Source organism: Mixophyes fleayi, chromosome 5 (genome assembly GCF_038048845.1).
Source record: "Mixophyes fleayi isolate aMixFle1 chromosome 5, aMixFle1.hap1, whole genome shotgun sequence".
Taxonomy (NCBI): Eukaryota; Metazoa; Chordata; class Amphibia; order Anura; family Limnodynastidae; genus Mixophyes; species Mixophyes fleayi.
Window position 1 is genome coordinate 202,227,073 of NC_134406.1, and position 14,128 is coordinate 202,241,200.

At 39.1% G+C, this 14,128-nt stretch overlaps 1 protein-coding gene across 4 annotated transcripts in view; it reads left to right on the forward strand.

Annotated features, from left to right (window-relative positions):
- Positions 1-14,128, forward strand: part of SPIRE1 (spire type actin nucleation factor 1) — a 144,932-nt gene that overhangs the window by 26,131 nt on the left and 104,673 nt on the right. For all 4 annotated transcript variants that reach the window (XM_075213271.1, XM_075213273.1, XM_075213272.1 and 1 more), the window contains exon 2: positions 2,709-2,743. In XM_075213271.1, the coding sequence (XP_075069372.1) occupies positions 2,709-2,743 (35 nt within the window). The remainder of the gene's footprint in view (positions 1-2,708; positions 2,744-14,128) is intronic.

A 14,128-nucleotide genomic window follows, 5' to 3' on the forward strand; every position in this document is an offset into this window, starting at 1 on the left:
TTATTAGATTTCCAAGAGAAGCGGTATAGATAGAGAACAGCAGAGGACCTAGCACCGAGCCTTGTGGTACTCCAACTGATAGGGGAAGCGGAGCAGAGGTGGCTCCAGAGAAATTAACAGTGAAAGAGCGATTAGAGAGGTAAGATGAGAACCAGGATAGAACTGTGTCTTGAAGACCTAGGGATTGCAGCGTTTGTATGAGAAGAGAGTGGTCAACGGTGTCAAATGCAGCCGAGAGATCAAGGAGAATTAGGAGAGAGTAATGGCGTTCAGTCTTAGCAGTGATCAGATCATTAACAACCTTGGTCAGCGCAGTCTCTGTGGAGTGTTGAGAACGAAAGCCAGACTGAAGAGGATCCAACAGGTTGTTTGCGGAAAGAAAGCGTGTGAGGCGAGTGTAGGCAAGTCTCTCTAGAATGCTGAGATATTGGCAACTCAGGAATAACCGCCCAACCCACTGATTAATCTGTTCATGATTGCTGCTTGCCATGACCAGGGTATTATCAGATCCCAATTGTGTCTGACACACCTGTTATACATACATGCCAACTCTCCCGGAAAGTCCGGGAGACTCCTGAAATTCGGGTCAGTCTCCCGGGCAAGCTGGCATTTCTCCCGCATCCCAATCTCACAGAGAATCGCGATTCTCTGTGAATCACGCCATTTTGGGGGGCGGGACGAGCTCAAAAGTAGCTGAATTAGTGTATAACTTTAGCGGATATACACTGCCAACACACGCTACACAGATCTTGAATAGAACGGGCTTAATCAAAAACATACTGGATAGGGGCATTTATTATTATTTTATGAATACGTGCAATTGACTTTTTGCTCTAATGAATGAGAGCTATATTGTATTTATAAAGTAGCCATTGAAACAACTGTGGGATTGAAAACTGATCAACAAAAACTTCCCCCTATGTGCACTGAAAGCGGAGAAGTTGCAGGTTAACACAAATTGATTGTCCTGGTTCCTAATTGGTATTTTTATATATTGTTTCCTTTACCCCTATGTTTCTAGGTTTTTAATGTTTATTAAATTGTTTAAATTTTAACACATACTGACAAGTATTATTATATGGTGGCATCTTGAAGTCTGAATGAATTGGATCCGCTTCTTTAAATTCTTCTTTTTCTCAGTGTTAGTATAAGTTTATTAATGCCTGCGTCATAATGAAAAATTAATGATTATTTCCCCCCTTTCCTCTACTTGACTGATTTAATTGGGGAATGGTTGTGGGGCTGTCTGATGGAGTGGTGATCGTTGTAAGATCTTTTGTAGATCCCCATAGCAGTGAAAACAGGTTGTTGAAAATGCACTTCTGCTGCTGGTAATTGTAGGATACAGTCTTTTCCATGCATTGATCATACCGTATATAAGCACTAGTAGTAAACTATTAGGAACGGTGGATCCCTGACATAAGTTGCTTACTGTTTTACTATTTAAAGCTGCTGAAGTTATGTTCGTCATTATTTGAGTGACAATGAGTCACAGAACATTGGCTTAAAAATTTATTTTTTTGAAAGCCCGTCATTTTTTAATTGACCATGGGAGTGTGCTTGTTTACTGATGCATACACACCAACTCACAGGTACCCACCTCTTTGGGAATGCCAACTTGTTATTTAATGCAAAACTCAATTAATGCAAACAATTACATTTTACAGTATATTACTACTAACAAACAATTTTTTCACTTCGCCAGTCAGATATTGGTTTCAGTATCAATTCTTATGACTTTGTCTTTTTGCTTTATTTATAATTCCTGACAATATTCTCTAACCGGTGGTGTTACATCTTGTAAACCAAAGTCAGGTACCAATAGACTTTGATATTTTAATAGTGCACCTCAGATTGGGTAACTGCTTGTCCCTGTCTGGGAATTGTACAGGGTGTTACTGTATATGTTCAGAAGCATTACTTCTGCTGCTATTATGTCCTTGAGTCAGAATGAATTTCAGTAATTTGTCTGTTGTCATAATTAAGAAATCAATTCGGCTTAACCAGCTTTGTTGATAAATTTAATTCCTTACTCCTTCTGCAGTACTTGCAAGCCAGTGGTCATTGTCATCGTCTATGTGTGTGTTTGTGTGTGTCCCAAGACCTCAGGCATTTGTCAGGCCGCCAACACTGTAGCTATCCACATGGATTTTTTCCTGTAAAAGAAGGCTAGTAGACCACCTTATGACTAAACCGGTACTATGTAAATGGTGATTGTATTGGAGATCCCTTCAAGCTCCCTCACATCCTTGGGTTGAATGACGGGCCCATAAATTGTGCCCATTGCTGTACTTCTGTTTAAAAGCATGTCATTGTTTTTGCCAGACTGGTTCACAAAGTGACTACTGTATGCAGTCTATTACTCAGAACTTACTGGACGATGTAGTTCCATATTAGACAGATACTCTTTAGTTACACTTGATAAAGGACCTGCCCATAAGATAAATATACAGCCTCAATTTGTTTTGACTGCTTTTCCCGGCACAATATAGCATTTTCATACTGTACAGAATGTCAGGGGAACAAGCATTGAGGTTTGTACAGAATGCTTAATTCGGGTGTGGCTAGCATCACTCCCGTGGATAATGTCACTTTCCTGACTCCAATATAACTACTGAGCAATAAAGAAATATTACTGGTTGCAGTAATTATTGTTAACTTTAGTTTGTTATATGTCTAAATGTGTTGGTTTTTTTTTGTTTTTTTAGGTGCTTCAATTGACTCCAGATGTACAGAGACCGAGGTGAGCCCTGTTTCTCCATCCCCTATAATCTTTTATACAAAGTCAAAGTAATGCAGTGCACTATGTATTAAGCAGCCACTGATTTGAACATTGTTCTAGAGTGCGGATACTGTTTGTTTGTTTTTGTTTAGTATGACACGTTTTACTTTGTAGGATGCGAAAGCAATCGAATAAACATTAACATAAGCATGAGGGTCCATACACTTTTGAATGATGTACAGTTCAACTGACTATCAATTTGAATGGATTGTTAGGCATTCATTTTTGATTCCTATGGAGCCAGGTGATCCAGAGTTCAGAATTAAGCAAAGGGTATATCCTGCAAGTCATCTTTCCATCCAGAACATACCAGGGGTGAAGTCCACCACATACGCATGACATCAGCTACATCTGTAAAACTACCATAGCATTGTGGGGAGCAATATCTTCAATATTGGTGAATCCTTCTTCAGGGTTAGATGTCAGACCATGAAGATTTTGATAGCGTTCTCATTGCCAGTCACACGAATTAAGGATTTCAGTATATTGGAAAACAAAACTTATGATATATTTTTGAATGGTTGTTCTCTCTAATTTACCTTGCAGTATTAATAAGGATTGAAGGTCATACAATATATGTGGTTTGGTTCTAATTATTAAGTGCTGATTTTCCCTTTTTCAGGAAATTGGACATTTATTCCAGAATTTCAGGTTATTTCTGAATATAAATATGTATTTTGGTTAGTTTGCTTTATAGAGTTTGCTGTTTTATGGAGTCAAAAGTAAGTAATTCAATAGTTCAGTATGATGAAAAAAGCTCATGTTTATTTTATCTAACATCAAGGTCTGTGGCATCCTCTATTAGCCGCAGCGGTCATGAGACACAACAGGCATCCCACCTTCTAAGCATGACCAAAGTTAAATATCTAACTAGTCTAATTGAGTTTTTCCCACACGGTGAAGCTTCTCGTATGTGTATACAAACGGAAGAATGATCAGACAGAAAAAGCATCTAGTGTAAATCATTGTCTAGAGAAGGTAGCTCCCTTTATCAAAATATTATTTGTTGTATTGTTTAGAAGCTATTACGGCATTTTGAGGTTTAGACTTGTGGTCACCACCTGTAATATTTATATGTAGTCTTCCATTTTCAGCTTTTGTCTTGTGTCTCTGTCCAAAATAACTTTTGCTAAACATAAAGCCTCTCCTTTATTTCCTGTTTTTCTGTGAACATAAAAGCCTATTGTTTTTCTTTTTCTAATCCAAATTTGACAGGGGTGGAGCTAATTCCTGTGACATTACCTACAATAGATACATGTGTTGCATAATGTTTAGATTTAATGTATAAGAAGACTGTCATTTATTTTTTCCCCTACGTATTACTTGTTACTTCGCTACTATTTTCATGTGCTCCCTTTCTTAAAATAAAGGATTGTTACTGCAACATGATTTCTAGAATGTTTAGCCATTTTGCACCTGAAAATTCACCCTGTCTGATCTTTAACTGCTGCATACTGGAGAGAGAATGGTACGAGTTGGTTAGAGGACCTTAGTGGAAGATAAGCAGTTTGTTCTTACACCCACTGAAGGACAGATAACCAAGCATCTCTCCCTAGAACTGTTTATTAGGTTGTTTTTTTTCCAATTACCTTTTTAAAATGTGTATAATAATGAGCAGAGAGAAATTCAAATATAACGAATATGAAACATAGCCAAATTCTTTACACTCACTCCTGTTTTTGAAGGTCCGGCAACCCACATCTGCAGTTTTGGATTTTTTTTTTACTTTCTGCATTCACACAGTGACCTTTTATTTGTACATTTTTATACATGTCTAATAGTATTAATATAATGTCGAATAGCAACTCCTCTTACCCTCGTTTTGAAAGGCTATTCTTTCTTTATATGTTTTAACGCTATTACTTTTAATTGATTCTTGGTATAGTAGTTTTATCTGTGACGGCCAATATACAGTGTTTGGTTAGAAAACATACTTGTGAAATAATAGTGAGAGATATTTATTATAAGGAAAGGACCACAGAGCATTTTTTTTCTTTAATACAATGAATGTCCATTTAGTTGATCTTACTACCAAGCTCCAATAGAGTCACCACACTATTCTTTTTTTATGAATAGTCAATTTTTAGGAGTGTGGGGGAACTGCTTACTAGTGGTTGATTGGAGGTGATGCTGGTGTTGTAGATGTAGTAAGCTAGGGGGATTAAAATGTTAGCCCGTTGTAGCTAAGACCTCTTTTAGTTTGAAACACGTTGACTTGCTGGTTTTCCTGCCTTTACGAAGAAAATTTTAACCGGTGTATGTTCCTGAAGCCACAATATTGCCACTTCATTGCTGCAAATATATCAAGATATGGAATTTTCCATACCTCCCAACATTTAGAGTCCCAAAACTGGGACAAAATATGCTACTGCCCTGTACAGCCAAACTCCACCCACAATTGTGCGTATCTGGGTAAACTCCACCCACATTTGGTTAAGACCTTCCCTTTTAGGGTCCACAAATTTAGACATTTTGGTGGTATCTACCCTATTATCAGTTCAATGCATTTACTACAGGGGATAATTACAGATTTTTGGAGTTGATTTTTGATTTTTGAAAGAGTATCTTGTAGACATCAGTAAATCATCCCTTTCCTATAACATTGTATGGTCTCTTACATGCATCCAAATTAGCACTATTAAAATGCTATGGCACATAGGATATTTATGGCCACTATATTCTAAAATATATATATCATGTACTAAACTCTAACCCAGAATGCTGCTGGCTAAACTGCATAAGAAAATGTCTACCCTGGGTCTGGGTTGCTGTGCTGTGACTTTTAAGAAAGTGTTCATGTGTATGTTTAATTCTTAGTGACACATTGAACTGCTGCTCAACTCCCTGGCTGCCATTAGCGTCGCTCGAAGGGATGTGATGAACAAGATCACTGCATTTAAATGCAATGAGGCAGCAGCAGTCAAAATGCTAATGATTACCGGGGATCTAATGAATGTGTCTGTCCGTGGGGCACCTCTGAGCGACTCTTATGTGACACTTATTACCATACAGATATATGTCCTGGCACTCTCCCCTCCACGCCAGTCGCTCAGCATGCCGAACCACTTCGTGGCACCTACAGCTAATTTTACCTGTCATTGCCTTAACGTACGTGTCTTGCTGGACACATATCTTACTAATTGTTCGTTGTCGCAACAATATATTTAACTGTAATGTAAATCTCATATTTTACTGGTAAAATAACAATGGTGTGCAGCCGTTCTGCTTGGTATAGATCGCATGCTCATCTAGCAGTAGAAGGATAAAAAAATGTATTATAAATTATATTGCTTTATCAGTGACCCATATCACATAATGCTCTGGGCTATCATGCTTAATATTAGAAGAATGAGAGAAAGAGTACCATTAAAAAATAATATATACTGTAAATGTATGGAAATGACAAACAATCACCTGATTGTTTCTATCAAATACACAAAGTATGGAATATGTTTTTTTTAATCTGGACACAATAAGAAATGTAAGTGTAGCCTTTGTGCTGCTGGGTACCTCTACTACCTGGAGGTACATCGTACGGTTAAGCTAATCTGACTTGCTTATGCCCAAGTTGTATTCTTTCTTCATGGTTGCAGATTTTGGAAAGTTTTACCAAGGGTTATTATTATTATTTTTATTATCTTTAATGTATAAGGCACCACAAAGGGTCCGCAGCACCGTATATATCATACCAAAAACAGTGAGCCATGACACAACATGATACACACAGAACAAAAATGTATACACAGACACAGGTAACATGGTAATGCAAATCAAATTATTACTGGAACAATGAGTGAAAGTGATGGTAGAAATCAGCGAGAAGTAGGCCGAAGCTTAAGAAAATAGGGCTAGGGAAGCAGGCCAAGAGGTACAGAGGGTGATGGAATAGTAGAAGGAGCACACAAGGAAAGAGGGTCCTGTTCCTGAGAGCTTACATCCTAAAGGAAAGGGGAGACACAAATAGGGTGGTACTAACTGGGGAGAAAGTTAGGAAGAGTGATAGATCTGAATAAAGAACGGAGTCTTAAGGGCACACTTGAAGCCTTTGAGAGTAGATGCTAACCTGATGGAACATGGAAGATCGTTCCACAGCTGGGGAGCAGTCCGGGCAAAGTCCTGGAGACGGGAGTGAGAAAAGGTGATCAGTAAAGCAGTGAGACGGCGGTCAGAGTTAGAGCGGAGGTGGCGGCTAGGGTTGACTCGGACATCTCTGCTCGACTCCCTATTAATGACTGCTGATGACTTGCATACAGACACTAGTGAAAAGGCAAAGCAGCTTGGCCATGTAACGTATACTGATATACGTTATCAGTATAACGTATACTGATACTTATATACGTATAACGTATAGCCCATATACTGATAAATACAGGCTATGAGTAAATATTTCTGTCTGACAGGAGTAAAGTTGCTGAGATCAATGTAGCCATGAAATGTAAATGACATGCCGTAAACAGTGGTATAATATTAGTGCAAAGATGAACTAAACAACAACGCAATGAAAACCACATTTAATAAAGACAATCAATGATAATGTTAAGCAATGGCATTGCAGTACAAGAATCAGTAGCAATATTGATTAAGTAGCAGGTTCAACAATAGCAGTGCTCTTAGTAGCTCAATTTAGTAGTAACAGCAATAACTATTTTGTCTGGCTAAAATGAGGCTTTTATAAGTACCATGTTAAACAGCGCCCTCTTTGGTCATAAAAACTAGGTTTGGACATGGGCTTAAAGTAGGCAACAGACATTGTTAAACCTGCAGACGCACACACTGATCTAGCTAATGTCTCATACAGAAGACATTGACGAAATGGAAAATTAGAACTAGAAGAAAACTGTCTAGAGTCTCACTCTGAGTAAATGATGAGGGAGCAGCATATAGTGTTGGACGTGTGTGCAAAACCTATGATTGTGATGAATAACAGTTTATTTGCATTGGAGACAATGTAAACTAGAGCTCTCACTTTGAAGAAGATAATTATAATGAGGTTTGTAGTTTCAATAATCGTAATAATTATGATGAAAGCAATTTTGTGGTTAACAGTCCCAGTATCTAAAATACTTGGGAAGTAGACAATCATGAGTGTAGTAACCCTTTGAAGAAGAATAAACACAGATGTGTGTAAAAGATTAGGGGAGGAGTAGTCCCGTCAGTCTAGGACGCTTAAGGCCAGACCTTTAGCGCAGAAGTTCCCCAGTACCGTTATCTAGCCCCATACTCTTGAAACACTAAGCAAAGACCTGGGTGGATCTCCAATGACTCCATTCTCTGGACAGTAATGTAGAAGTATCGGCAACAGGCGCCAGGAATAATTGAAGTGGAATGGGATATTCTGAAAATGACTGGAACGATTTAAGACTTCTTTTGGACTGGACCTGTATTCCCTCTGGATCTTTGGGTTGGATGTGGAGCACTGGCGGCTTACACACTGGTAAAAAAAAAAGACTTCCCTCTGAGATTGGCAGTTCATTTTTTGATTCTGGCAGCCCTTTCTAGTAACCTGGTAGATTTCTCTGTAAGGATTGCAACTCTCTCTATCAAACATGCAGCTTTCTCTGTAAGACTTGCAGGTCTCTAAGGGATTGGTGGTCCTTTTCATTGTCTCAAGTGTCACTAAAATAATATTGAACTTTCTGTTTATGTCTCTCCTGGCAGCACTACTATCCAAAGTACTCACATTCCCATTGACATTCCCTTTCTCTGACATGTTTAATCTTCCCACACTTGATGTGCTTTGTCCTTATTTCCTCCTACTCTGCACCTTGGGCATACTGTAGAGTATAGTCTCCAGAAACTAACTGATGATAATGATAGCGGTGATCTCGAAGCTCCGGAAAGACCATTCTCATTGCTCTAGCTATAGACCTATTTAATATAGACTTAAATCTATGCTAAGATCCTGGCTAACAGATTAAATCCCCTTCTGCCATCTCTAATTCATCCCGATCAGATGGGATTTATACCTTGGAGACAGGAGGGTTATTGACCTGATACACTCCATTCATGACTGTAAAATTCCCTCCCTGATTATGTTATTGGAGGCTGAAAGGGTGTTTGATCAAACGTCCTGACTGTTTATGTTCGGGGTCCTTAGGTAAATATACTTCTCTGGCAAATTCCTTGGAATATTAACCCTACATCTCTTCTTTCTTTCACTTTCCCCGCTAATGGTCTGACTTCGACTCCATTCAAGATCTCCAATGGCACGCGTCGAGGTTGTCCCCTTTCACCGCTTGTTTTTGCTCTTATCATAGAGCCAATGGCCACCAGGATCTGGGCTAATATAAATAAAGATTTCGGGCATTTGTGTATGTTCCATGGAGCATAAGTTGGCTTTATATGCGGATAATGTATTGTTGGCTATAGCTAATCTGTGTCTCTCTTCTCCCTCGCACTAGAAACAAACTAGAATTGTACGGTCATTTTTCTGAATATAAGATTAATCCCGATAAAACAGAAGTCTTGGACTTTTACATTTCACAGCCAGACAATACATCACTAGAATATATCTTTACATTCACTTGGCGACTTCAAAAAAATCAAATTTTTGGGACTGTTTATTACCAAGGACTACATCAGATTTTTCAGCCCAACTTTCCACGTGTATTTTCCCAAATAAGCTTTATGGTCCCATCACTTTATATCTTAGATTGGCTGAATTGATGCAGCCAAAATAAATATACGCCCTAGACTTCTATACCTCTTCCAGAGCCTTCCTATCCATGTTCCCTCCTATGTCTTCAAATTTCTTAACTTCCACACCTGATTTATTTGGGCAGGGATGCGCCCCAGAATTCTGCAGAGGTCCTCTTGGAGTGGTGGACTGGGTATCCCCAATTTTAAGCGATACTATCACTCTCCGCAGCTCGCTCAATGCATATTCTATGATGCAGCCCTTGCTTCTCAAGAGTTTGGATTCATCTGGAGGATGAAGGTCTGGGTTTGCTCTCTTTTGCCTCCCTTTCTCAGGTTCCCACAGACTCATCGTGCGAAGAATGTCATCCTATATTTTCCCATTTCCTGATGGTTTGGAATTCCGCTGCCTGAGCATTTGGCCCTTCCCCACCCCCCTCCCAATTATCTCTTTGTTCAACTCTCTTCTTCTTACTCCTCTGAAATTATCACAACATAGTTAAGAGTGGTCTGACTCTTCGTCTCTTGACCACTGTTGATTCACTTTGTCTGCATCGGACTTTGAGTTCGGAGTATATTGTGGAAATCACACCAGCAGTCACACTTTCCAAAGTGCCTGTATAGGACCCACATGAATTGGCTTGGGAGTGGGATCTGGGAGAGTCACTGGACAATGAGGACTGGGCCAGGATATGGGAAGGTGCCACTTCCAGCTCAGTTAGTGTAAGGATAAAAAAGAATGTATACAAAGTATTATTTAGAATTATTATATCCCTTCCCATCTATCATTTTCTCTGTGTTTGTCCCTTTCAGTATGACCCCACCCTTTCATAAACTATAAACCTATAAATTGATTGAGCAACTTCCATTTCTGTATCATCTTAAAAGATGCTTCCTGACTCCTCCGACAGGTACTGGCGAGGATGTTCTTTAGAAAGTAAATTTCTCCATATATGGTGCATATATGGAAACAGTCTTCCCCTCCCACCTGCCAGTCAATCTTTAGTAGGGTCTGGTACGTTCAACGCCTGGAGTATATGACTAGCATTCCTAAGAACTCCTTCAATTCCTTCAACAAGGTTTGGGGTCCCTGGTTATCCTTCTCCCACACTGGTTCTTCCTTTACTAAATTGTCTCCCCCTACTTCTCCTTCTCATCTCCCCTTTCCTTACTTACAGTCCTAGCTACACCATTTCCTCTTCCTTCCCCCTTCCCTCTATCTTCCTTCATTCTCAACTATCCAAAAATGGTTCATACAGTATTCGTCCTGATATCTAGTTGCTAAAATTATACCTTTACTGTTTGTATGTATAAGTGTGCTACAAGGTTTTGAATCTTCTTCCTGCTGGACTGTACTCTATTGACCTCTAATAAACAATGTTTCAAATTTCTTTTTTACAAAAATGCTAAAAGTGTCTAAAATTTTCCCAGCACTGTTCAGTATGTTAAAATGCAGTTCAAACAATACCTGGCAAATTAGTTCCCATAGAACATCACGCTATTTTTAGCACATGTATAATGCTCTTAAAGCTTCAGCCAATGTTAAAATTGATGCAGGGCAAAGCAAACACTTGTCAAAAAGTGTATGTGTGAAGGACTGTTCAGCTTAGATCATTGTTTGTACTATCAGCATCATAATATGTTTAATGTACTTTGTTGAACATGCATTAAACACTTTAAAATAATGCCCTTGTGTGCAAAGCTTAATAGGGGGATTCAATGCCCCACGTAGTGCCCTCTGGATCCTCAGTTATGAAACCTCATTGATTTTGCTTTTTTCCCATAGTGTGGAGGAAAATCAGTGATGTTCAGGTACCATAGTACCCGGAAATGGCTGCAGCTACATCGCTGTGATGTTCGGCGCCTCATTGCGGTGAATAATTAGAATTCTTGTGCAAGTTTCCAACTTTGTACTATGTGGCCGTGTTTAAACAAGAGCATGTTATGAAGATATTTGTTGATTATTTTGCTCTATTAAACTGACTTTAACAATTAATCCGAACCATAGGAAGAACTGGATTTGGTTACACTATCCTGCTCGTTCAAATTCATTGCCATGATACTGAGAATATACACTGTGGTGTGTACAGTGTAGGAGAAATACATTCCCATTTTACAGCATCCTTGTAACATTGAAGATGGATGTTTATTGCCTCTGTGGGTTAAATGATTCGTGTGTAGTGAGCCCTATCATTTTTGTTTGTTGATAGTCAGTTTGTGGAGCGTTGTAAACCAGTGAACATGATTGTAATCATTCTGTGTGGGACAAAAGCTGGTCAGATGATGAGTACAGTGCAACTTTTATAGTTTCTTGTGCGTTTTATATATGTACTACCATTTTTAATTCTTCTATCTCGAAAAAAATACATATGAATGCTAAGTTTTGGGCACCCCTTGTCAAATTGCATATTTCACTGAATGTCTAAGTGAAAAGTTAACCTGGTCAGGGCACATATTTAAACATTACATATTTCTTCACATTTTAATGAACTATTACTATTCATTTGTTGAAGATAAACTGTTAGAAAGCATATTGAAGTCTGGGGCTGTGAATGAATTCCAAAACCTTCAGCTTTCGTCCCAGTAAGTACTTCATGGTTGGTTTTGAGGTGCGTTTTGGATTGTTCCATCTATAATATTTCCTGTGCCACAGGCTGCCACACAACTCCAAAGCATAAAAGATCCAAGCCCCATACTTAATGGTTGACAAGGTATTCTTTTCTTCTTCACCTGTTTTTTCACCAATGGACGTTTTCTACGTTTGTTTAATCAGTCCACAGCATTTGGTTCCAAAAACGCTCCAAGTTTAACAAAGTATTATCTGAATACATCAGATGTTGACTTTTGTGATGACATCTAAGGAAAGGTTTCCCTCTGACACCACTTTGATGCAGATCATATATGTGTAAGCAGTCTACGTTGTGGCGAAGACTCTCACTACTGTTTCAGCCGGTGATTTCTGTGTTTTGATTTCATATGTGACCAGGTTACAGGCAGTTCTATTGGAGCATTGTGTGGATGTTCCAAATCTTGCCTTAACTTCAACAGTTCCCCTTGAGTTCCATTTTTTATGATGTTTCTGACATTGGAAATTTCAAGCTTGAGGCATTTAAATAGAATGCTGTATTTTTTACAGTTCTGGAATTCTTCAAATGGCTAAATTTAATGCCTAAGTAGTCTGTCGTGTTTAAAGGGCTCTCCCCCCTTTGAGTTTTGTGAAAGTCTCCTTCATAGGGGCTCCTATGTTTCATGATTCTCTGAGCTCACAGAGGCTTCTTTGCATGGTGTTCTTGGCTGGAAAGGGATTAAGCTTCAGCAGAGAAGGACTACTCTTGGTTCTCCTTTTCAGGTATCTTTGTGTTATTGTTTTTATATAAAATAAACTTTCATTGATTTCTTTAAAATATCAAATACAAATTTATTTAAATGACTAAAAAAATCTGTAAATATTCTATAACTAAAGTTGAGGGGAATATTTTTGCTTGTGATAAATGTGCTTTGTTACCTTTTTAAGTTTTATGATCTCAGCCCTTGCTGACTGGTTGCTCTCTTGATGACGTAGGTAGTAGGCAGTGGCGGATCCAGGGGGGGGCGATCGGGGCATTCGCCCCCCCTAGCAGCAAAAAGCTAGGTCCCAGCCGCCGATCAAAACGGGAGGGGCGGGGCTAAGCGCGAGCGGGGGGCGGGGCTAAATGTGGGCCAGCCAATCAGAGTGGTCCCAGCCGGCGATCACAAAGGGAGGGGGCGGGGCCAATCGTGGGCAGAAGGCGGGGTTTAACGCGGGCCAGCCATTCAGAGCAAAGGAGGGACTTGATTATGCAAAATCGCCCCCCCTTAACATAAAGTCTAGATCCGCCCCTGGTAGTAGGGGATGGCACAGTGCTAAATATATGCTGTCAATTGTGACTTTTAAATAGAAAAGATCATATCAACGACTGTAAGATATTTGTATTGGTATAATAATGACTGTGAGGATTCCTTTGTGGTCCCTAAAATAATATCCCCAATCTATAGTTGTCGAATCTATATCAGATTGTTCACCTGTAAGTGTCAGATTATCAGTTATGAGCTCATCAGCTGGAGAGAATTAAATATACTGCATGGTTTGAGTGTACAAATAAACTCTGCTTTATTAGTTACAAGTCCCTATCTATATAGCAAAAATCATGTATTACAGAGAACTACGCCCCAAAAGGTTTTAACCACTCATGTTCCCTTCACACAGATGTTAGTATATTCTCTCATTATCCACACTAGAACTTCACAGGGGGGCTGGCTTATCTCCTGTCTGGTATGTCCAAGGTTATAAGCATAGCCTTGCAAATAATGAATTACTCCTACAAAACAGGTGCATCTAATTGTATTTAAGCTATAACAGAACAAAATGGCTATAAGGCAACAAGATGGCGTCAGCTTAGCAAAATCACATTTCTCATAGTCAATGGCCAACCCAGCGGTATATTCGTTATAAGGTAAACCACACAATACTGAGGCTCACCAAGCTTCGAGCCCATCTGAGACATCAGTGTGCTTAATGACTTATGGAAGTGTTGTACACCTAATCTGGCTGTACCCAGCCAGAACAATTGAACAATTTATACACTGTACAATCAAAAAATAAACAGTGGGCCTGATTCATTAACTTAGGCAAGAAATTTGTTACTTAGGTCTCCTGGACAAAACCATGTTAAAATGAAAGGGGGTGAAGAT